Source organism: Chinchilla lanigera, unplaced genomic scaffold (genome assembly GCF_000276665.1).
Source record: "Chinchilla lanigera isolate Chin_1 unplaced genomic scaffold, ChiLan1.0 scaffold00001, whole genome shotgun sequence".
In the NCBI taxonomy this organism is placed as follows: Eukaryota; Metazoa; Chordata; class Mammalia; order Rodentia; family Chinchillidae; genus Chinchilla; species Chinchilla lanigera.
The window spans coordinates 1689614-1715194 of record NW_004955402.1 but is presented as its reverse complement, the minus strand read 5'-3'; the positions used below and the strand labels follow the sequence as shown (position 1 = coordinate 1715194).

Here is a 25581-nt window from a genome sequence, read left to right as displayed (position 1 = left end):
ATCTGGTTGTTTTGATAGGGAATTATTTTGAGGCTTTGGGTCAAAGATTTGAGCCCTTTATAACTGTGACTACAATGTCTTTGTAGGTTTGAGAAATTAACCATGAGTGTTTGTATTATGTCCTTGGAAATGAGAGTTAAAGGTCTACAGATCGGTGATCCACGTTTCAGAACAACGTCCCAGGAGCTGGTGGTGCTGTGTCTGTTGACACAGTTGAGCTGGGACTATGCTCAGAGTCCCAGCTTGCCTGGTCTGTGTGAGAAATGGACAGAGGCCCCTACATGTGCTGGAAAGTGCCAGTGAAACCGTTTCCCCCTGTGCAGCTGGGTACAGAGACAGAAACACCAAGAGATGCAGGGGGCTCCCTTATCTTCATTCTCTTGTGGCCACCATCTCAGCCCCTGCTGGGCACTAGGCTTTGCCCAGCAAAAATGGAAAGAGCTTCCCCAGGACTTTCCATGCAGTCCCTGACAGGTCCTGGGCTGGCTGCTCAGCGCACCTGTCTTCTTGGCCTGTGAGCTTCCATCTTTCCTCTTGGACCTTCGCTCCCCAGCAGTACCCAATTCCCAGGATGAATTCTTTAGTTCATAAGAACAATTATGCTCCCCAAGAAACCCTGAAAAATCCTGGCTTTCCTAGTTGGCTCACAATGCTTTTGGAAATTACTGCAAAAGGCCAAGAACAAAATGGTCTCTGTCTGGAATAGAACCTGTACCTTGCAGGTCAGAGATTCTCACCAGCTTAGAGGAAGACACATTCCCAATGAGGGGGCCAGTGCCCTTGGCAACCTGAAGGGACAGAACTGTGGACATCCCCACAGTGGCAGGATCTGAGGCAGCGCCTGTCCTTTGTTTGTGCGGTTGAGCCTGCAGACGTCATGAAGCAAATCACTGTCACCTCTGCAGGAAGTGGAACAGCAAGAGATGTTTCTGCCCACCTTCCAGCTCACAGTCCTCTTCTAGGTCGCAGCTGCCTACATTCACCCAGCTACGTGGCATGACTAATTAGTTATTATAAAATAAAGCTAGTATGCATGAGAGATAGGGAAAATAAGGTAAGTGAGAAGGAGACAAGAAATATTCTGATTTTAAAATTGTACTTTTAATTTAAAAACATTTTTCTTTGAATGTTACTTTAAAAATTCTGCTTAATAAACCCCTTTCAACCTCTTGCTGGTTGAAAATTCTTCTCTGTGGTGGAAGCCAGCAAACCTGCAGCCTATCCCCTGGTGGGGTGAGTGCAGGTTCCCACCTCTGCACTGGGAACTCCCTGCTCCCTGTCTGCGGACATCTCTTTTGGCGAGCCAGCCAGGAGGTGAGGGGCATCAGGACTATGACTTTGCTAAGCCCAGCTCAGGCAGTTCACGTTTTCCTTCCCCCTTCCCCGACCCCTCGCCCTCTGAGGCACAGCTTCTTTCTCTCTTTCTTTCTTTCTTTCTTTCTTTCTTTCTTTCTTTCTTTCTTTCTTTCTTTCCTTTCTTTCTTTCTTTCTTTCTTTCTTTCTTTCTTTCTTTCTTTCTTTCTTTCTTCCTTTCTTCCTTTCTTCCTTTCTTCCTTTCTTCCTTTCTTCCTTTCTCTCTCTCCTCTCCTCCTTCCTTCTGCTACCTGCTCTCTTCACCCTCTTGCTTTCTCTTCTCTAGTTCTCTTCTACTTCTTTCTTTCCTTTTCTGTCTCCTTTCCCCCCTCTCATTCCCTTTCTCTCTTGCCTTCTCTCTTTGTAAACACTTACAGGTTTAGGTTTTTCCTCTCTTCAGTAGTTAGAAGCTTCTAAATCCTTAAAAAATGAGTGCTTACACATAAAAGCACAAAAGATGTAAGTCCCCCGCTCCCTCTAACCAGAGGTGGGAAGACAGTCAAGAGGGCACTCTAGAATGAGTAGCAGCCTCATTAGATGTCTTCGCTGGTCAACATACCCTGTTCCTGGGTCAGATGGAACTAAAACTTGCTCCCATAAGAACAGACTTATTCAGTGTCTGCAGCGAGGTTTCCTCACACACCCAGTATGGGAAAATTGGCCCCAAGATACAGTGGAGAGAACCAGCCCCAGGATGACAATCAAGGAAGCCATCTCCATAAATCACACGCACCTTTCCGTCTAAACAAGTTAGATAAAGGAAACCCTCCACACTGCTCTTTTAATCCTTTTTCTCTCCATCCCTCACCTTCCTCAACATCAAAACTGAGGGGCATAAACTTGGTCTGCTTAATGCCCTTCTTGGGAGGCTGGGCACACATCCTGTGCTGTGCAGACTCAAGCGGCGTCCAGGTGATAGCCGACACCTGGCAGTCTCTGGGCTCAAACCAAGAAGGATCCCACTGGCTTCCTTTTCTGTTTTTTGCCCTCTCCCCTAAAATCTCAGTCCCCTTTTGTCCTTTCTCCCATTCTGCTCTAAGGCTTTATCTGTCAGAAACAGAGGCTTTATCTTTTTCTGCTGTTCATTAGCAGGGGAGGCAGGGAGCTGGAGATGGAGCGAGACACATGGGAGCATGGAGCTTGGAGGTTTCACAGCCCTGGGGAGCAGTGACTATTTCTCTGCTCAGGAGAGGAAAGAAGGCTCCCATCCTATGTGTCCAGTCTGGCTGTTGATGCTGATCGGGGAGGAAAGTGAACCATGCCCCAAATCCTGGGTCAACAAAGGCCCCAGTCCTGACAGTCTCTCCTCCCCTTTGGCCAACCCTACTACACTGGGGGCGGGGCTCTGCTTCCTCTGTTTTCTGCTGATGGATTGGAAGGTAAATGGCGACTCAGTGACCAGGCATGACTAGCCGGAGCCCAGCTGTTTCCCTCTTCTCCTCCCCAGCCAGCAGCTCCATGCTGTGCCGAGGACTGGGACAGCACACTTTCTCCTTCCCCACACAGCTTAAAGATGGGAGCCCTCGTCCCCCCCACCTCCCCAGGAAAAGGCTCTGCTTCACTTGAGTGGCTGTCCTCGTGCAGCCACCCCGGACTTCCTGGGTTTGGAAGCCACCTGCTGCAGCTCTGCAGCTCCGCACATGCTCTGCTGGGGTCTCATGGGTGGCTCCTCCAGTGCCAGCTCACTCCTACCTCCTGCCTTCTTTGGTTTTGGTAATCTTACGATAATTTTAGTGTTAAGTTTATCTCTCTATCTCAACAGTATGTGCTTACTTCGCTAGAGACTGATGCATTGCCAGACTTGTTAAATCCTCCATGAGTTCTTTACATGATGTCACAGTTCCTGGATACAAGGACCTTTGGGGTGACTTTTTGAGTCAAGCCTAACGGATATGACTACTTTCCCCACCTTTCTGATCTACTGTGAAAGAGGTAAAGTAGTTTTTGCACACTTCCCAGGGGCTGGAAGGAGCGGTATGCCAGGGCAGCGATGCTTGCCCTGATTATAACAGCAACAGGATTGGCCAGGGTGCCTGGTCCGGGGCAGATCTCCGCATGGCTGTCAAGAACACCTCAACGAGTCAGGACAGACAGTTGGTGTAGGTTGTGCACACAGCCTGACCCCAAGTTCAGGTGGGCTGTGCATGCAGCATGACCCTAGGAAAGTTGGGGTGGGCCTGGGTCTGACCCAGGAGAAGGTAGCGTAGGCTGCTCACACACCTGGCCCCAGGAAAGCTGGGGCAGCAGTGTCCACTGGAAGGACAGCTGTGCTGTCTTGGGCTGAGCAGAGGACCCAGCGAGAATCCCGTCTTCCTTCTTTTCTGCCTGTGTTCAAACACGCACAGGGACATGCCAACGAGTACATTTTACTAAGTTATGGTAACTCAATGTCTATTCCTAAAGTGTCACCATCAGATTATGTTTTACAAACTTGGGGCCATTATAAAACAGAGGATTAAAAAGAAGTAGATTTTCTCTACATTTCTCTAAATGTAATGTAAGCGGTAAAAAGACAGCCTCAAATTTGGTTTTATAACCAGGAGGGAAATAAACAAAGATCCCATGCAGCAACCCGTAAGTCTTCTCTCTCGCTTCCGACTCTTGGTTATAGATCTGTGGTGCCAACAAGAACAGAGTACCGGATAACTTGGCTAATCCAGAAAACACTGTGATGATGTACATAAAGAGAGGGTGCTAACTGGTGTCCCCTGGGGAAAATTCAAAGTGGCTCATCTGTTTATAGTTACAAACCTAAAACTAAGGGAAAAAGATGATCATCACTCAGTGTGGCCAGTGCATCCGGGAGTGCTCTCTGACTTGGTGCAATTGTTTTATGTGTGCTATGTGTTCATCGTCTGCCTGCTAAGCTGCTCTGATGACCAGCTAAAGGGCCTGCAGTTGCTTCCTTTACCAGCAGAAATGCCAGAAAACGTTCTCAATACACTTCCGCACAGGGCCTAGATGGGGCTGGTTAGCGGAGTGCATGCAGCGGCAGGCAGGCAGAGGGACTGCCGGGCTGTCGGGAGGAAGCCCGGGAGCTCAGGGGGAGAGGAGCTGCGCTGTCACATCCAGATTGGGCTGCACGCAGTATGTGGGAGCAGTGTGGCTCCAAACCACGGGCGCGAGCTGCAGGGGACCCCTTGTCCCCGCACGTCACGCTGCCCTGCACCTGTGCAGTGGGACGCTAAGCAGGGAGTGTCGGTGCTGCAACCCACCAAGGGGCTGAGGGTGCAAAGTCAAAGAGGCCGGAGCAAGGCGGGACCCCGGGACCCCTCCAACAGGGCAAGCGGTGAGGCCACAGACAGGACTGCACGGCGATGGCTGGTGGCGGGGGAAGGCGCAGGGGACCAACACGGGTGTCCTGACTGGTGGGGCCGTGGGATGCCACACCTGAAGAGGGTGGGGTTAGCGGCTGCAAGTGACGCCTCAGCACTCCAGAAAGACAGAGCGGGGAGGGGGAGGAGGATGAGGGGAGGATGGGAAGCAGGAGGAAGGGAGAGGCAGTCAGGGTTTGGAGGACCACAGCACAGGGTAGAAAGGGGGCCGGAGAACAGCAAATCCGAGCCCTGTGCACAGGGAACGAAGAAACTGCAGCAGCCCAGAGCCGGTGCAGGGAGGCTCCGTGCCGGCTCCGCGGAGGAAATGCAGGCCACAGCGTTGAGCCCCTGCTGGCCCCGGGATTCCCACAGCAGCTCCTCCTGGAGTCTGGGGCTTCCTGATGGGAAGGATTTATGGCAAGGGTGAAACGAGCAGTGCTGTGTGGAGGAAACTGTCTGCAACTCCCTCACTTGGAATTCTGTTTTAATGGTTCCAGGCTGTTGCAAAATCACTGCTTTGGGATGATAGCTGGGTTCTTGAGAGACTTTCTCCTAAGTGGAGAGTTGTTATTTTCATAAATAAATAAAAGACACGCTGCGGCCATTGTGCTCCGGATGTCCGCACACTCCAGCAGCATGTGCTTCCTCTGTATCGTTGCTGTTTGCTTGTTTCTCATCTTCCATTAGTGCCGACTGTTTAAGCTGAAGAGCGGACTTCAGCCCGGCAGAGCAGTGCATTTGCGGAGCACATGTTGATCGTGCTCACCCCAGCACCAACCACCTGCCGCCTCACTGCTTTGGGGAGCAGCTCGGTGCATATCACATATGTTGATCATACCACCCCCTCCCTTCCTCCCTCCTCATGTCCAGTAAGAGCCCCTCTCCTCTCCTGCCATCTTTTCTGGATTCTACACATTCGTGAGAACGTGCAACATGTCTTCTGCTCAACACGACCAACAGCTTGGTGTCCAGCCTACTTGCAGGACTACTCCTGCAGGCCGGTCAGGTCACCCTGTCCCTGCCGCTGCTGCACATCGATCCTTCCCTGTGCAGCCCTCCCTGACTGGCCAGTGCACCGGCTTCCAGGTGGTCCAGGAGCTTCTTGGTGTTGGTCCGCGGGGGGATCCAGGCAAGTGCTGTGCACACGGAGGCTGAGCAGCCTTGTGTCCTCAGTGGCGAGTGAGCGACAGGTCAGAAGTCGAAGTCCCTATCTAACAGATCCCTGAGTTGAACTGTACGAGAAATCATCCTGTGTTGTGGGCAGTTCACCTGCCGGGCTCACACTGGGCAATGGCCTTTTGTGCTATAATGAATTTCTCATTTCAGCGTGTGATTAAGATGCTTCCCTGCATACCCTCGTGGTGCCCCTGTGACAGCCAGCAGCAGCCCCTGCATCACAGAACTCTCGATGTTGTCATCCTCGGATCCTCCAAACCTTACAGGCGTCTGTCCCATTCTGCTGTGTGGCCACTTCTGCAAGTCTCAGGGGCTGTTTGTCCAAAGCGAACTTTGTCCTGCTTGTGAGCCCCTGGCTATGTGCCCTCCGGCGAGACTGGCAGACCAAGTTGGGACCTCATGAGGCTGCTCAAGTGGGACAGGTGCCGGGGACGGTGCTGCTTGGACAGCATGTGCCATCTGCCCCCTGCTGTGGGGCCGATCAGAAGGACAAGCAGAATGACAACACAGCTGTGTCACTCCGCAGCGCACACACTCCCCTTGACCTATGCTGTACAGCGACAGATGACACTGGCTTTGTTGGGACTGTTCTTGTTTTTCTCTCTTTCCTGCAAAATAATGTGGGTCAACATAGAGACCAGGGACAAACCACACCATCCGGACCACAGGGCCCAGTGACCATGATGGGGTCACACCCAGCAGCCTTCATGTGACCCCCCACCATCCTTCCTGGAGAAGTTCAACACTGCTTCTGGAAAGTGCCCCTGACCACGGAGCAGGGGGCAAAGCTGCAGCCTTTGGTTTCAGATTCCAGACAGCAGAGGTCTCTGAGGCCTCCTCCTCCTCCTCCTCCTCCTCAGCTCCCTCATTGTCCTCTAGCACTCTCCTCCTCCTCCTCCTCCTCCTCCTTCTCCTAGACTGTGCTTTGCATCCATTATGGTCCTAATGCAAGCCGCCGGCAAACCCTCTGAAACTGCACTCAGTCCAAAGCGGAATTCGATTATCTGAGCGGATTTCTGAATAAATATATTTAACTGCTCAGAGCAAAGTGCAGAGAAGTTTTTAAACCCAAACATTTGTCATGATGCCCCAGCGCAAACAGTCTTCTCTCTGTTTATGGCAAGTGGGTCAATAAGCAACCTCCGGCTCAGCCTTTGCAGCCCTCTGGGAGGCCCCCGACTTCTCTAATTTCATGTTTCTACCTGCCGCGCAATCAGCTTGTCCGGTGACCAGGACTGTGTATCTGCTCCCTGAACGACATCCTCTCTGCAGTTCACTGCTCACACCTTCCAGGATGAGGGGGGTGCACCTGTGTTAGGTCGCTGGCCGCTGGGTGGGCACTGGTGTCCCCTGCCCCTTCCCTGGGGGGCAGGTCACTGTTGGCTGTTTCTGTCCCCATCCATGCCCAACAGAGCAGGGTCTTGAGATCCATACTCTGCTGGCCTGGCTTCTCCCTAACTGCAGAAAAATCATCTCCCAAGTTCTCAGGGAGAAGCCAGCAGCTTCTAACTCATCACAGGCTCCCAGCTCCTTCAGATAAGGGGAGCTGCTCCTGGGCAGGATGAGTGTCCTTGATCCCAGTACCCCAAGTCCAAATGGTTCCAAAACATGAAACATTTAGAGCACTGCCATGATGATCAAGTGGAAAACCCCACACCAGGGAACTTCTTCTATACATGAAGTTATTAAAAATATCATATAGTGATTTCCTTCAGACAACGTGTACAGGTGAATTTCACATTTAGACTTGAGTCCCATCCTGAGATATCTCATTATGTGCACGCAATACTGAAAATGAAAAATACCAAAATCTGAAACACTGGGGCCCATGCATTTCAGGGAAGTGAGTTTAAATGGTATCAATCCCCAAATCCTAAGATTTCTGGGTGAAAAATTAAACATACTACACACACTGCTGCCTCCTCGTAAAGCCAGGACTGTTGATGTATTTGCTGTTGGAATAATATCTGTGGCTTTTCTGATATTACTGACTTTGAACACATTTTTAAATGCATGGAGAAACTGCCGGAATTCAACTCTTAGGCTAAAAGAAGAACACAATGTGGGTATCAACAAAGTATAACTCTTTTACATGATCCTTCTGAAATAACAATTCTTTGTGTAATAAAATAATTTAAATATTTTTTCCCCTTTTATAGGGGACTACTCAGTCTTAATAAAAACACATAAAGGTTTTCTTTACTGTAAATGATGGCAGAAAGGCTGCTCTAAACCTCACAAGCCCTCCTCAGTTATACAGATGAAAAACCTCCACATAAAGCTCTGGCTAACAAACCGTCTCCGGAATTCACAGCAGCAGATGTTTACATTATAACTGCTTTGCACGAACATGCTGTAACTGCTTCGCCGCGAGACGGGGTATAAGGCACTGCTGCCCTTGCAGGCCTGCTTTATGAAAGATGAGTTTTGTCTAAGGGAAAAAATGTACACAGTAAAAATGTCGTTTAAGTGAAAATAATGTCCATAGATAAAACAAGGACAGAAGGGTTTCAGGAAGGTGTCAAGGAACCAGTGGAAGATCTCACTGGAAATGCAGGTGGGGAAGGTCTTGAATATTAGGCTGGGGGCCCAGTAAATTCAGTGAGCAGGGGAAAGGTCGGATTGTAGCTGCACTTCAGTAAGCACGGTTTGGTTCTCCTCCCCACACGGAAGGGGCTAAGGAAGACCTGCAGTAAGGGAGGGAAGGCCTGTAACATTCCCAGGGAGCGCAGGCTGCCCAGGATTAAAGATGCCAGAGATGTGCAAAGAAGGGGGGGTTCGCAGAGCTCCTCCCCAGGAGGCGACGGTGTGGTCCCCAGGAGGGGGCCAGGGGCGAGGTGATGGCTGGGTGTCTGTCACACAGGAGTAGGCGACAGGTGGGGGTCCTGCCTGACCACACCTGGGACCCCTGAGCACGGAGGGGAGCAACAGGGACGGAAGGAGGGCACGGGAGACCTGGTATGGCATGGTGCCAAGGCAGGTTCTCAGTGCTGGCCTGGGGGCACCTGAGCACACAACAGCCCTCTGGGCTGCAGCACGGCCGAGGATGAGCACAGGTGTCGGAGGAAGCTCTTGGATCTCCCTCCCTGCGAACACCGCCTGCCACTCCACACTGCACAGCCATGGGGCCTGGGCCCGGTACTGGCGTGATACTGTGACTGCTCTTTCAAACAGCCTGTGAATTTAGGAAGGGTGTGTGTGTGTGCGTGTATGTGTGTGTGTGTGTGTGTGTGTATGTATAGCAGGCACAGGGATGCCAGGAAGGAGTGAAATCTGCAGGTTTGTCTAACATTGTTTCTCAGGATGGTTTCTGTGGGCTCTGCCTGCACGGTGCTGCTGCGTGGTATGTCCCCACCCCTCCCTAGGTGCGCCACTGACTGAGTCAAGGCGCCTCAAGTTAGGAGGGCACACACTTCAGCCTGGGAGGCAGGAGCTGCTGAGCATTTGTCCTTAAAGCAAGTCGCGTGTGTGTCTGGCTCACAGCCCCGATGCCCACTCAAGGTTCTCGGTCCCCGAGTGCGGCAGGGGTTTCCTGTCCCCTGCACAACTCACTGCCGTTGCCAGGCTGAAGGCTTTGAGGGCGTCTTGCGCAGTCCACCTGTCCGAGCCACTACAGAAACCAAAAACATTCGTGCGGATTCCTCTTGTTTTGAATGGAACAGGGCACCAAGGAGACCACGGTGGGGCGGGGGGCACAGGTCTTAGGTCCAGAGCCCGGCCTTCTCTGCAGACTCGCTCCTCGTCCGCGCTAACTCAGTTGGTTTACATGAGTCACAGGGACTGGATTTAACAAAGACGCAGATGATACATCAGAAGGTGTTTTCTCTCGGCCATGTTTTGAAAGAAAGACAGAGCCTTAACTAAGGACTACATATTTTTCCTAGAAGAGAAACAGGTCTTAGGACCAAATGCTCATCAGATGCCACACTTTGAAGGAAGGAGGCTGAGCAGATTACTTCCCCGACTGGACGCCAGCATCTAGGTCAAATTCTCAACAGCCTGCAGGTGTCAGTTGTCTGCTTTTGTTACACACGCACACGCACACACTCACTCTTACATAACACAAATTCATTCTGTGGCTCGTGATCTGTGTTTCGAGTATACGTAAGCCATCTGCAGGATCAGAGCCAGCAACAGATTTGACCGAGTACACGAGAACTGTCTAATGAAATGACCCCAGGGCACCCACGTTCAGACGGGCCGGTGGCAACTGCTAACTTCCTCTGTGTGGGGTCACAGGGCTCTTGGTGCTCTTGGCAAGGATGAAGGAGACCTCTGTGCACTATCGCAGCGGGAAGGGCAGCCGCCTGTGACCACGACCTCCAGCGAGCCCCTCGAGCTCGAGTCAAGCTGCACGCGTGCTCCCCAGCCCAGGCTACGCTCATCTCTGTCACAAGCCATTTCCTTACACAGTGCTGAAGGTGACTTCCCGTCACCGCATCTTCCCGAGTTCTTGGCGCCTGGTTTTGATGCTGAACGTTGACTACCTGTGAGGCTCGCCGGGGATGTCAGTAGGGCCACCCAGCAAAGCCCGCTGTCACTCAGGAGGATGCTGGGTCAGGTGGGTTCACCTGGCAGCACCTCTCCTGCCTGAACAACCTTTGCTTTTGCCCAGGATCCTTTCACAAGAATTCCCCAGTGGGACACCCACAGTGGATCTGTATTCTTAGGCACATGTGTGTGGAAACAGCACTAGCTCTTGGTCAGTGCTTGGCTATCTGGTTAACGAGACATTTAGAAAGGAAGAAGAAAGGGAGAGGAAAATAATCACCAAAAACAAACACTCTGCACGTGAGCTGGTGGGTATTTCCCTGTGCGAGCTTCCCCGGTGCGTACCAGAACTGCGACTTGCGTGAATGTCAGCAAGTGCCAGAGACGCTGGTGACCAAGAAGAGTCCATTCTATCTGACTCTTGGGCTGCTCCAAACCAGCCTCCAGGCATCAGGACACAGGCTTTCAGGCTGGACTGATTTTGTAAGAGGAGTGCAGCTGCAGTCACCTCCAACACTACCATCCTGGGGGACTACGCTTTGTGTCTCAGGCTCTGTTCGGCTCCCCAAGATGTTAGGAGCAGGATTCCGCCCACAGTCTGAGCTCCAATGCCTAGAGGTCATGTACCTTTGTGCGCAGGTGCGCGTGCGTGTGCGCACTCACCCACATGCATGCATGCACAGGAGGGGCCCTCAAGAGGAAAGGCATCTATTTACATCTACTTCTGAGTTGAGAACAGAGTTACTCCTGATCACTGATACCCACTATGACCTACAGCCAGAGAACAGGGTCCACGAGATACGGAGCAGTGAAGCAGGAGAGTTAGAAATGTGGTTTCTAGAATCAGGACACCGTCAAATCCAGACGTGAGCTCATATTTAATACACTGAATTTCTTTAGCCACCGTCTAACATGAGGTCTATCAGAAACACCGCTCAGCCAGCACTGGGCGTGGTGTTGGTATTGTGTCCATCCTCTACACGAAGCTGTTCGTGGCACCCTGAGCGTGTGGCACGCACCAGACTGTGGACTGGAAACCAAGCCCAGTGGCCCCTGCGCAGCAGACCTCTTTGCCCCCCTGCCTGCTCTGAAGGTGTGGACAGCAGAATGGAGCCCTGAACACCGGCACCTTCACGGAAACAGGATGTCCATTCTGAGACCGTGGGAAGCGCTGCACTTCAGGGACCTCTGCCCCTGTGACTGTAACGTGCGATCTGCTGCCCATGTGCCCTCGAGCCTCTCTGGAACACAAGTCCCACTATTCTCATCAGGCCCTCTCGTTACTGTGACAAAGCACCTTCCTTTATCCAAAAGCTGTAAACCAGGGTTTGCATGGGCCATGAGCTGTAATGCAGACGGTACTGTAAAGAAGAGTGCTCCTTTGTACCTCTGCAGCATAAATCCACACCAAAGATAAAATGGGGTCCCAGGCACCGCGGCAGCTCCAGGCCTCCAAATGCAGCCCCGATGGACAGGGGCGGCTGTAGGTGGCCCATGGGGCTGTCTCCTGGACAGTGCAGTGGGGAGAGGGGACGGAAAGTGAGAGTGGCCAGCGGGCTGGGCCCTGCCGCATGGACTCCCAGGAAGCTTGGGCAGAGGATCCTCCTGGGCGGTCGTGGGAACAGCAGCATTTGCCCAACTACCTCCGCAGCGCCCCACCACCCACGCCCTCCCAGAGTAGCTGTGAGTCCAGGCGCAAAACCCCCATGGGGAGGGGGAGCTGCAGGTGCCAGGTGGGGAGGCCAGAGCAAGGGTGGAGCCTGATGGGCCGTGCGCACCCCACTCCTTCTGCCCACCCACAGGCATTCACTGTGCATTGAGTGGTCACTAGTGTCCCTCCTCCCACACGCTGCCACGCACCTGTCCATCACAGGCTGTGCTCTGCCTGTGTTCCAGTGTCCGTGCCACCTCTCCTGTGGCTACAGCAGTGTCCAGCGGACTCCTTGCTCTTCCAGCCCATCAGCCCGCTGCCCATTCCGGAAGCAGTGCGCCCATTCCGGAAGCACAGCTTCGGTTTGTCCCTGTGTTGCTACGGTTCTTCCCGAGGGTCACGAGCTGGCAGCCTGGCCCTCCCCATGGGCACTGAGAACTGTGCTTCTTCCCACAGGTGTGGAGGGCGGGCAGAGCGCAGCGGCTGGGTCTCCTGGGGCTGAGCTCCCTGCAGAGTGGCTCCTAGGAAAGAGCTGCCTGCTTCCCTCCCTCTCACCATGTGAGGTCCCTCCCTCTCGTGTGTGCGTCTGTGCGCATGCTCCTGCCTCGGGGCGCCCTCTCCACCCCATAACTCAGCCAGAAGGCTGCATCAGATTTGGAAGCCATCCTGAGTGGACACTCCAGCCACCAGAGTCATGGACTGTTAATCCTCTTTCCTTTACCTGTGACCCAGCATCAGCTATTTTGTCACAGCAACAGAAAGCCGACTATGACTCTTCTCCTCCCCAGCACCTTCTCCATCACAGGGTGCAGAAACACCGCTCCCAGCACCACCAAGGCAAGAGCCAAAGTACCTGCCAGGCCTTCAGGCCACTCCGGAGTCCCCCGACTCCATTTCACTCTCCCTCACCACTGTGCTCTCTGGGGAGGCCCCAGCAGGTCTGACAGCGGCTGCAGCGTGGTCAGGCACCTGGAGGTCTGGCCACACAGTCACCTTCCTCTCTGTCCCTCAGCCCCAGCCGCTCTCTCCGCTCCAGGATGTGCGCTGCCCTGTAATGCTGAGCAGTATCGTGCAGGAGCTGCTCCGCAAACGCTCGTAAGTGCGTGAGCTCCACGCGCTGGCCTTGCTGCATGACGCTTTGTGTTTGTGCCCTTACACCGTCCAAGGACCGTGCCCACCTCTTCCCACCCAGCATCCATCAGGGCTATGCGTGAAGGGTAGAACAGTCGCATAAACCGTACTTCCTCCTGCCTGTGACGCTCACTGGCTCAGTGACCTGCGGGACAGTCCACACCCTCTGGACTTGATGCTGCTCATCTGTAAACTGAGCAAAGTCCACAGGCGGATGATGTCACCGCCCCCCTCTCCTGTCCTGTGGTGACACCACACGCCCTGCTCGTCCCTGTGAGGTCTGTAGTGGCCCTGTGGGAGGCACACGTCCACTCGCTCATCCCCGCAGAACCTGACACACAGCAGCTTCTCAACAAATATTTTCAAGTGACTGAGTTAAAGGGCGACTTGAACCTCCTGCACTGCAAGACCCTGGTTAGCTGTCACTTCCCAGGGAGTCAACAGCAAGTGGAAGTGGCCAGGTGCACATCTCACTGACAGTCTCTTTCAGGGCCCCGGCTTGGCATGGCCACGGTGATTTCACCAGAGTAAGCAAGGGCCAGTGTCAACTGGACACCATCCTGAGGACCGCCCAGAGCAGAGCCTGGTCATTCCACAGCCTCTGCAGCCGACACTGAACCGAGCACGAAGCCACACCTTGGTCTTGAAGCCGCCAAAGTCTGTGTAGCACATGAAGCAGGTGGCCCGGTGTGACCTGCAGAACCGGACCGCAGCGTGGTGGGAGGATTCCATAAATCCTACAAGCAAACTACTTAGCAGGGACGGCAGCGCAGGCGTTTAATAAATCTCACTCCTCTCCCTGTGATGCACACTGGAAAACCCCAAATCTAGGCCAGGAGGGGCAGGAAGTGGTGGTTTAAAAATGTTCAAATAAATGAATACATTGATATGTTGGGTCTAATTTTAAACACTAAACTACAGAAACATCCTTTTCTTCTAGTCATTTCCTGAACATAAACTACTCTGACAAATTTATGTGATAATTTCAAAATAGGTTGCTAAACTTCCCAGGAATATTTATGTCCCTATTGTATGAAGGAATTTACAAGCCCATCCTCAGAAGGCCAGCGCAGGGACAGGCGGTGGAGAGAGCTCCCAGCGCACCTCTGCGTACAGGGTGCTGTCGGCTTCCAGCACGGCCAGGCAACTGCCAACCCCAGCTAGGGCGACCTTTCATCACCCTGCACGCGACAGGAATGCAGCAGCAAGACTCGAGTGGTTCATTCTTTCCACGTGCTTCTCGGAGACAATACCAGTCTTGATACAAGCAAATAGGTCCTCACATCGTCCCTCCCAGCCCACAGACTCACACCCCACTCAGAGCTCTGGAAAAATACAGCAAAGACCACAGAAGCACAAAGCTTGATCTTTCTCACACTGGTTTTACTTCTATCTCACTTCCTGGATATAAAAAAGCGTAGGATAAAACCATCCACAGGATCTACTTTTTCACTTGTTCTCAACATTTTTACAACATTATCTAAAGGAATAACATTCATTCCTGTGAACCAGCTCCTGAATTACACAAATGGAGAACAGAATCTTATTGGCCTTAAATTCCCCCTCCTCCCCCAAAACTACTCATTCTTCAAAATAACAGCCAGTAGTAACTAAAATGTACTGAGAAAAGCAAAGGGCAGGAGATAGGGCAACAGAGCCAGGATACACAAATAATTTTTCTGAAGGTAATTTGTTTTTCAGCATTTATCAAGTACCCCTTTCTTGCCAATCCCTGGACTGGCACTGAAAGCTACAAGGTGGGAGGAGCCAGCTCTGCACCCAGACAACACTGGCCTGGTGAGGACCTGCGGTCCTGGGACATCAGGTGTTCACGGAACTGTGGAGGTCAGCTGCTCGAGGTAGACGAAGGAGCAGGGAAGACAGACAGTGACATGGAGCATAGTGTTTGGGGAGCCTGAGGGTCTCTCGGGGAGCATGAGGGGTCCTCAGGGAACCAAACACAGGCATGAGGAAAAGCCGAGAAGAGGCATCAGCCACCTTGCTGTCACTATAACCAACTACCCGAGACAGGCAATTCATGAGGTCAGGGGGTCCGCTGGCCAACAGATGGGAGGCTCAGGATCCAAGGCGGGTGGCCCCTCTGGCCTCTGGTGAGGCTGAACGGCTGATGATGTTGTGGAGGTGGAGGACACAGGGGCTGCAGGGTGTGTGCATGGGGGCTGAGTGACACAGGGGCTGGGCTCGGGGCTTCAACGACACTCTCCTGAGCTCTCCCCCCATCTGTTCCAAAGGCAGCTCTGCGAAGCCCCAAAGACCTGTTCCTGGGCCACCCCTCAAAGTGCCACCACCTCCCAATGTGGCCATGCTGGGAACCATACTCGGAAAACACAGGACTTGGGGACACGCAGGCCACAGCACAAGGTGGAAGGACAGACCTTGCCGGGCCTTTTCTCTGTCAGTGGTGACAGCATCAGGTCCTTGCAGTTCCGTCCTTGGCCTAACTTCTCACCTGCTGGAGAAGCACCTACTCTGTGGAGCTCTGCGGCCTGTCGCCCACTCTCACCAGATGCAGAGGGTCAGCCCAGGAGCCATGCCCCAGCCCCGAGAGAGAGCTCCTGAACAGAGTCGCTCTCCACACTCACACACAGACGAGGCCCCGTCCTCCTCCCCCACCCCACAGCTGCTGGTGGCGGCAGGGTGAAGACACTGAGGCTTCTCCCCGGCGTGGCTTTTGCAGGAGCCCACAGTTTCTGAAGTACCTGCAGCCGTGTGTCTGTGGCCTTCCTGCCGGATGTCCCCAGCTCATCCCACAACCTAGTAGGTGTGGACATCAGACTTTAAGACAGATTCACCCTCACGCACTTAAGGATTCTCCATCTAAAGGGTGAGGCGGGGAGGAAAAATATTTCCGGGCAGCACAGCCAGGGCCGTGATAGAAGAGCATGAAAAGCATCAGGGGAGCTGTGGGCCTGGGGAGCCACGGGGCGGGAAGAGATCACCAGGCAATCATGCCTCAAATGCAGAAGGAGGAGGAGGTTAACCAAGAAGGATCGGACTTAGCGGACCTGGAGAGAGACGGAGAGGCGAGAGCACCAAGCCACACCCCCTGAGAGAGGTCTGCTCTGCAGGAACCTCCGGGAAGGTCTTACATCGCAGAGGCTGTTGGCAGAGCAGTCTCTGTACATAAAAGTTCTCTGAAGGGCAAGGTCCTTCCTGTCACCGTGGGGCGCAGCATCACATAGAGTGGGACACGATAGCAGAAGCAGAAAGGCTGTGCTGATTGCACACACTTCCTGAGAATCGCTTCTTCACTTTTTAAGTAAAAATGGGCAAGAGCTCAGCAACCCATTGTTATTTTTAAACAGGCAGCAATGAGATTTCCCAGAAAGCAAGGACTCTTCTTTCTGCTGCCAAGTTACATGCGCAAGCCTAATTACTTGCTGAAGTATTTTTTCTTAAGGAAAAGCACAGCTTTAAAAAGAGAAAACCACGTTCAGACCTTGCTCAGAGGGCTCTGGGGTAGATGGTGCTAGAGCTCTCCGACATTCCTGCTTGCTGTCTCTCCCTGGGCACACGGCAGGGTGGCACCAGTGAACTGGGAGCTTGAGTGACAAATGCCACTTGCAGGTGGGCACATTTACGGTGCCTGATCCAATGCAGCAGCAGCGTCCAGAGACACGAGTGCCAAAGGGGTGACTCGGCCTACACAGAGCCACAGCCTCCTGGAACGGGAAATGGGCAGGAGGAGGAAAACAGCACCTGCTGTATGAAGCCGCAGGCCGTTCTGGCTGCGAAGCCACCTTTGCTGATAATGCTCATTTAGGACATCAGCATGTCGTAAGTTTACAAAGCTATGCTAACTTGGCAGAGCCATAACATAGACTAATAAATGATAGGGATTTGGAAAAATTTATCATCATAAACTTAGAAATCTCCTCTGAAAGGTGAGATTTCCAGCTGAAACCAAAACATAGAAACAACAGCAACAACTGAGTGCCCCTCTGCTGTGTGGTGAGGAGGTCAGTGGTGATTTTCCAGGACCTTGGGGCATGCACACACCTTATGGCACTTCTTAGGAAACCTTACATAAACCCTGTCACTCCCAGGGGGGAGCTGCAATTGTGTGCAAGGGGCCTCTGACTCCTGTCACTGGCTCAGCCACATAATTTTGCCTACGTGTGTTTGTTCTGAGACAATGCACATGATCGCAGGGTTTCCAAGAGGAAGCAGCCGTAGGCACCTCACAGGAGGGAAGGTCGTCCACCACCCTGTTGAGTGTGTGGAAGGAGGTTGGGCCAGCAGACCCCCGAGTCCTCCCTTTTGCGACAGAACAACGCAAGACGACTTTGCTTTCCAGTTCTTGGACAAAGCTTTGCAGCTTCAGCTGACTGATTTGATCCTTTCCACTTCCTGTGACCCCTTTAAAGTCTCCTGCCAGCCGGCAGACGGAGGGGTACACTTCAAGGACTACACAGTGAGGAAGAGATCAGTGTCGCTTAGGGGCGTTTGAAAGAACCAGACGGCTTTCTGTGAGGTGTCACTGGAACTCCTTTCAGGCAAAGATCAGGTTAAACTTCAGAAGGGCAAAAGCAAGGCCCTATCCAGCGGCCCTGTGGCCCCAGGCTTTGCAGCTATAAATGCACTGTACCCTGCAGCAGTATCCGCTCTGTATTTCAAAACACCTGATACAATGCACAGGATGCTGTCCACCCCTAGGTGAGAAACTGCGACAGCGTTTTGCAAAGACATCTGAAACAAAGTGCTCACCACGTGCTCTCAGCAACCTGCAGTGTGAGATCTGATGGATGCGCAGGCTGTGGGCGCAGTGAGCAGACCTGCTGTGTGCCCGGAGGACACCCTTGTGTGGAAACTTTTCAGTTTTGCCACATCAATTCAGACTTGAGGAAAGCCGGGACATGAGGGTATTATGCTGTCTGGCTTCATTCAAAATAATTGTAACAAGAATAGACAATAAGACACGGAACTTGAGCCCACGTCCCCGTGCAACACAGATACCCAGGACAAGAGACCTGTGATTCAGGACCTCGGTGTGCGCAGTGCGGAAGGCTCCATCTCAGGGAGCAGATGGACCTGCGGACAGGTGGGGTGGCTTCCTCTGGTCTTTCTGCCTGGGGACACTGTCTGCAGTGGGGGTCATGGGCAGCCTCCAAGTCCTGAGCTTCCTGTTTGTATAAATAAAATTTTCTTGGAGTACAGCCACATCTGCTATCTCTGGTTGCCTTCGGCTCCACCAGCAAAACTGAAAAGCTGCAACAAAGACTGCATGGCCTACAACACCCTAAAGGTTCAGGAGCCGTCCTTTTCCAACTCTGCCAGCTCCCCACGGAGGGGACTGCGGTGTGGACTGGAAATGCCCTAACACGGTGTGCAGCTTGGGGTAGCCGTTTTCATGAAATCATTGTTCAAGGAAATGAGCTGGGAGTCAGCTGTCGATTCCCTGGCCACAGCCACGATCCCTGGGCCATCTTGGACACAGCTCTTCCCAAAGTACTCCACTCAGAGGACAGCAAAGATGCTCAGTCTGTCCACGATGGAGAACAACCCCAGACACATGCAAGTTAAAAGGGCGCCAGGATGCTATTTCTTTTATCCTTCAGGCTGGCAAAACCTCAAAATCTCCAAGTTTGACAGCTTACTCTGAAGCTCTGTAGGTGGGAGTGAAAGTTGTTGAAACTCTACAGACAGAAATCTGGCAATATTTAGCAAAATTCCACATGAATTTACCTCTCTGTACTCAGGAAACTATGCCTAAGATATCTGGAAGAAATGCAACTGTCATTCATTTTGACGCATGTTTTCCTACAGGACGACACGGCCAAAACGTCCAGCTCCATGGTCCTGGCTAAGCAAGTTGTATTGCACCAACAGGAGAAGAGAGTGAAGACAGTGGCCTGGGCCATTTGTCCCCGATGAGCACTGGGACTGAGGAAGAAGGCAGGTGACCTGCTTCAACCTGGTTTAATTCTTTGTGAACATATTAACGGGATCATTGGTCAAACAGATCAGCAATTTCTCTTAGGCAGGAAAGCCTCATCAGTGGGGTGGTTCAAGTGCATAGCCTGGCAAGCGGTGGCAAGGCGTGGCTCCCTAGAGAATGTCACACGGGCCACTGGTGCATCTTGGTTCTAACATGGGGGATGTCACAAAGTTAATGCTGCCGGTGATGTGAGGACCAGAACCCTCACCTCTCATCCTGGGTCAGAGCCAGGGTCTAGCAGGAAGCGACAGCTGGGACCCACGGGAGCTCCAGGGCACCCTGGTATCATCAGAGCCCTGGCAGCTCCACCTGCAACAAAAGCTGCATGGGCTCGATGCGGAGCAGAGCCCTGCTGTGCGTGAGCTCGCCTGAAGGTATGCTGGGCTCACACCCTGATGGCAACAGGGCAGAGGGAAACCAACAGGGAGAGGAGCAAGAGCACCAGCTCAGAGCCAAGCCACAGGGGCGCCTGAGTGCCACCTTCCACCTCCGGAAACAGACATCCAAGGTTCGGTCCGAGGCTGATACATGATTACTGCGGAAGAAGGGGGCCCAGGGCACGTGAAAGAGAGGAAACCAACATTCCTCTGGAAACATTTCATCAGAGCATGTAGATGAGAGACAGACACATGTTCTGTCTTCAAAAATACATCAAAAGGGAAATATGTTGAAATTCAACCAAATTATATAAAATCTGAGATATAAATCACTACACTTTTTGATGATACATCCTGAATGGAATATTAAATTAGGACAAATGCAACATTTAAAAACTATGTCCAACTATCTTTTACTAGGGGTAACGTTAGTCTTTTTGAAGATATACACACTTAAAATGAAACATAAGTTTTGTAAAGAGTCACGATTTTCAGTGAAAAAAAAAAAAGATTAAAAACCTAACATCAGAGAAGTTAAAAACTTTGCAAGACTACACTGGAGTTGGAAATAGTCTACAAATTCAGGATTTCTCAGTTCCATTTATGGACAAAGCCCAAAAACAGCAAGCCCCAGAATGGACAGCACCCACAGTGCTGAGTTTGTGATTTCAAGACGTGACACAGCCCCGCGGCTAATCACCCAACTCCAGGCTGGGGTGCCAGGTGAGCCTGGCCAGCTTGCTGTGCCTGAAACTCGCAAACTATGGACAGCGGTCAGCTGGTGTCAAATGCACGAGAAGCTGACCTGAAGTTGTTCCCAAAGGCCCAGGGTGGAATCATTTGAATTTAGACGACGTTGGGGGTTACAGTAATACATTAGATAATATCACAAACAGACAAAGCCAGAACGGGAGGCGCTCCACAAGACAGCAGACCCGGCTTCTTCCGAAGTCAGCGACCTAAGGAAAACCACGAAGGGCTGGGAAAGGTGGGGTGACCCGAAGAGGCTCAAGAGATGTAACAACGGGGCGGGCTGTGTGGGTCTGAGCGGCACGCTGATTCAGGCCAAGGAAAATTATATTTTTGGGATGATCAGGAAATGTAAATGTTGATTGGGTATTCAGGGATCCTAAGGACTTCCTGTGAGTTGCATGGACCCCAAAGGTGTTCTATGAGCTGTAGGAATCCCAAGGACTTCCTGTGAGCTGTAGGAATCCCAAGGACCTTCTGTGAGCTGTAGGGACCCCAAGACCTTCTGTGAGTTGTAGGGACCCCAAGGACCTTCTGAGAGTTGTAGGGACTCCAAGGACCTTCTGTAAGTTGTAGGGGCCCCAAGGACCTTTGTGAGTATATTAGGAATGGAAAAGGCATTATGGGTGTGGTAGAAAAATGTCCTATTTTTGCAAAGATGTGCAGAAATGGGAGGAGACAAGAGGATGTTCAAGTCTTGTCAGTGTATAGGGATGCATATATGGCCTTCACCTTGTTATTCTCATTGCTTTTGTGTATGTTGGTCATGTTTTATAACAGCAAAGAAGAATCAAGAGGAGGGAAATTTCCCTGCCATAGAACCTACATGCTGTATAAGGAAGAAAAGCTAAGAAAACATCAACTCTAATTTCTGTAATTCTCTAATTATGTATACTTTGCATAGTCCAAGAAGCATTTTCACCTAAATTATCCCAAGGGATCTTTAAAATCCAGTGCAGGCAAGGATTTTGCGAAGTACAGCTCTAACTCTATGAGACCTTGAGAGCCAGAGAGGCAAAACGGCGCCAGACAGAGGACGCAGTGGAATAGTAGCGGCAACACTACCGACTTAGAATCAAAATCACTCAAAATAAAACAGGACAAAGTAGCTAAGTGTGGAGCCACGCCAACCCCTGCTTACCTTTCAAAGCCAATCTGCCGAAATGTCTTTTCCCAGGTTGAGCCTATAAGGGAAGGAGAGATGGAGTTAGTTCCCTTCGAGCATGAAGATAGCTCTACCTCTTATGGAGACACTGTGTCATGATCAACTCAGGGTAACTAATACATTCATCACCCAATATATTTGTTTATCATTTCCCTGTGGCAAGAACAAGTCCTCTGTTCCCGTTATTTTGAAGCATACAATAAGTTATTGTAAGCTGTAGCCACACTACCATGCAGTACATGATAAGAATCCATTTCTCCTATAAAATGGTAACCTCATGCTCAGGGATCACTCTCTGCCCCCTCGCCCTCCTGCCAACTGCTCCCCACCATTTTGCTCTCTCCTTCCATGGCGTAAGCTTTTCTAGATTCCAGGAATGAAACCCAGGCAAGTGTAAGCAAATGAGGTTAGAGCAAACTGAAAGCTTCCACACAATCATCCCCTAAACACCTAATCAGACCTCTTGTTAAAAATAATGAAATAGCACATGACAGGTTGGGGATTCCAACATTCAGCTTTAATTTCACTGTGACATCCAGATGACCCTTTGAAGTTCAACTCACTGTGCATCATGCCTTTCTCTTACCAATGTTGGAGCACAGGATTACCACACCTTTTATAAAAATTTAAACTACTTTTAATCAGAAGAATACAAGAATGTTGTTACAAGTCACATGAGTAATATACCCGTATCACAAAAGAATGTACAGCTGGGTATAAAAGAGATTGCCTCTATTGGTAGTGGTGAACCTGTGACATGCATGTTATTGTGTTTTTCCTTTAAGACTTAAAATGTTAAAGTATACTTGTTTTTTCTAAACTAAAACCTCAGTATTCAGATTTAACTGTAATGTTGGCATTTTGCGATAAGTAAGTGGGGTTTGGGTTGCGGTTTGGGGCTCATCTCTAAAAGGTTCACCATCACTGCCCCACATTTTATCTGTGTAATAGTTATTCTCCGCATGATAGATGTATAATACTTTTCTCAGTACTTGGTATACAGAAAAGTGCTAGTTTTTACCAAAAAGCATTCCAATAAAAACTCTGCAGGCACAGGAGCTCTGAGCTTGTACTAAACCACAGCTTTACACCCTCCCTATGTTCAGTCAGTGGCAAAAATACTTTGATTTCAGTAACAATCGCAAATAATTTCCATCTTGCCCTAAACTCACCAGCTGTGCTGTGCACTAGCTGCTACCCATAGCAGACCTCATGGTCACTGCTGCCTCTCTGTAACAGACAGTTCTGCCAGCAGGCAGTGGTGGCACCACCTCGAGTCTTCAGAGGCAGCTCTGCTTCTTCCCTTGGTCAAAATAAGCTGGATCATGCATATGTTTTTTTCTTCTGAACTCTGCGCAAGGTTTTATCTCCAGGGGCCCACAGACTCCCATCCTAGCAGAGGAGGCAACCCCGGCAGCCCAGGCTGGCACTGAGACGCCTGAGTCAGCCCAGAGATGGACTGAAGGTGATGTTTCACCCTGAGGTTCAAGGCTCTACTAGATGGTTATGATGCAGTGTCTTAAATAATTTTATTGGGAATGAAGAACGAAAGTTCATATATGAATCATACACACAAGCTTAAAGCAGAGCCAGGCTTAGGTTTTGGCCAACATCACTCTGACCGGCTGCATTCCAGCAACTGTACTAAGCAGGAATCAAGGCAGACTGCACCACCCGCCCAGGCACACTTGCCCCAGCCCAGGGAGGCAGCCCCGCCGGGTGTCTCCTGGCTTTGGTCTCATGGAGACCAGGAAGAGCCCTGGCTGGGACTCACTGAAGACGGCTACCTTGCCCCCGAAGTCCCAGCAGTTAACAGTGGCCCGGTGGAAACACAGAGTGTCCATGGGCCACAGGCTACACCCAGCCCTCGCTGGAAGGGTCCCTGTCCTCTGTCGAAGGCCAGGCCCCCACTGGCATCAGTGGCTGCAGCAGGAGGCTGCAGTAGGCAGACATGCTCTCAGAGCGTCCTCTTGGGTGCTGGGCTCCTGGGGAGAAGCAGAGCACCTTTTCAGATTTTCTGTATTTCCCCCGTTTTCCCAGATCTCAGTGTACTCCCCAAATTTTAAAACATTGTAAGAAAATCCTTTTTCTTGATAGATGTAATTTCCTGTTGAGGTAAAATTTTAAGAAGAACCAATTTGGTATATTGTACTACTGGACTTGTGGCTGTGGATACGGAATGAAGTGGCCCATCTTCCTGACTCTCAGCAGGGCACTCTCCACACGCAGGACAGCTTGGGGTCTCTGGGGTGACCCCTGCTGCTGGTATTCTGGTGTTTTCCATCCACCAGAAGCAACTTCACCAGTGATTTCCGTGCCTCACACTTTCTGCCGGGGTACTTTCCTAGCCACCCTCACATGCTGGGAATGAGGCTGGATATATTAAAACGCGGTTCCTGCCCTGAAGCCTCAAAGGCTCTGGGGGCTCAGATTTTTATGTCTTCTGTGAGCACTTAGTCATGATGAGCAAGAAATACATGAGAAACCGGACAGACGCGTCCAGAGCCTTTGGAGCCCAGCAGAGTTCTGGCAGCTCGTTACTTAGTTGCTGGGGAATTCTTTTCAACCATTAAGCATGCTATACATGGTAAGGGGATATCTTCCCCTCTGCCAACGTGGCCAACATGGAGAAAATATTAAGAAGACAAAAGGAGCTGCTGGCCCCTGGACAAATACTTTACAGTGAGAGTCACAGGGGTTTCGCTCTCTGCAGCTTCAGTCGCTGGCTGTCGACCATGGTCTAAAAATACTAAATGGAAAATTTCAGAAAGAAAGGATTTTTATGTTTTAAACTGCTTTGTGCTTAATTGTCACAAGTTGGTACACACAGGAGCAAATGTAGTATACACAGGGTGTGACCACCCAGGCACAAGCATCCCCTAGGGTCTTAGGTGTGGCCCCCAGGGCCAGGGGACAACTGCACAATACTGAGATACCTAAAATGTGTTGCATTTCTCCAGAAGGAGCAATCCACAGCAGTAACCATAACAGTGAAAGTATAAGCCTAAGGAAGTAGATGCACCTCATACAAGATGTTTCCTTCAGTCTTAGGTGAAGTAGTTAGGAACAGTGAACTACGATTCTCCACTTTTAAATCAGCCCCAATATCTGACTGAGTTTGGGAGCACAGGGAAGGAAGGACAAGAATACAGTTACTCTGTGATCAAAGCATTTTCTCTGTACGTGGCCTTCTCTCCAGGACGCTGGTGGTGCTGGGAGGTGTGTTACACTCCGGCCACACCGCAGGGGCCTCTGCTTGTACAAACATGCATAGACCAACGGTCCTGCACAAATCTCTGCTGTGTGTGATGGGACAGAGGCGGGTATTTTTATTTCTGCTAATTTTTCTGAAGTAGTGGTGCTAGACCACGGGCTTTGCTTGCTATGGGAATTAGATATGTGAATTCCCGTAACAGCTCAGCCTCTGGCCCCCTGTGTTTCCCAGTTGTTCTTGGGTCTGTCTCTCCCCTTCATATCACACAAAGAGGCCTTCAATAGGTGCTTTCCAGGTTGCAATTCTGGTTTTTCATAAATGTTATCATCAGAAGAGCAGTCCCTGTGATGTAGCTCGTCACTCACCACCACGTTTCCCACTGACTAGTTTTATGTACTATGTGTTCAGCTCATTCAGCATACAATTCCAACTACAAAAAGGTCACCTGACTCCTCCAGGTTTCCTAGCACACTGCTGGGACTGGTGGTCCATGCAGGTATTGAATTCAGTAACCGAGCAACTTTCCACGAGGGACATCTTGGCCCCTGCGACACTTGGATTGGGATCTGTCTCTCTGCTTTTTAAAAATAGCCATGAGAAAATGACTAATAATTCACAAAAGTAGTTGTTTCTTTCCAGCATACTGCTATAAAAATAGAAGTATGAGGTGTGATAAAAATATAGCATGTGTTTAAATTTTTAAAAAATTATTAGAGTAAGTGACACATCACCACTAATTGCTTTCTTAGCATTTCCCCAGCTTTGAATATATTTTTCGCATCATTTTTGCCACTTTCTGCAGCAGCTCTGGAGTCCTCTTTCCTGAGTGTCTTTAGCTGTGCTGTCCTGGCTGCCTCGATTTCCTGAGTTGATTCAAAACGTTTCCCTTTCATGGTCATGCTGACTTTGGAGAAGAACCGAAAGTCACACGGTGCCGGACCTGGTGAATAAGGTGGATGAGGACACGCTGCTTTGTTTTCACAAGCCTGCCTTACCC

At 51.0% G+C, this 25581-nt stretch overlaps 1 protein-coding gene across 3 annotated transcripts in view; it reads right to left on the bottom strand.

Annotated features, from left to right (window-relative positions):
* The window catches only part of Piezo2 (piezo-type mechanosensitive ion channel component 2), a gene marked incomplete at its 5' end in the record, with an annotated part of 338525 nt that overhangs the window by 157949 nt on the left and 154995 nt on the right, over positions 1-25581 (bottom strand). For all 3 annotated transcript variants that reach the window (XM_013514699.1, XM_005372584.2, XM_013514720.1), the window contains 1 exon segment: positions 21347-21389. In XM_013514699.1, the coding sequence (XP_013370153.1) occupies positions 21347-21389 (43 nt within the window).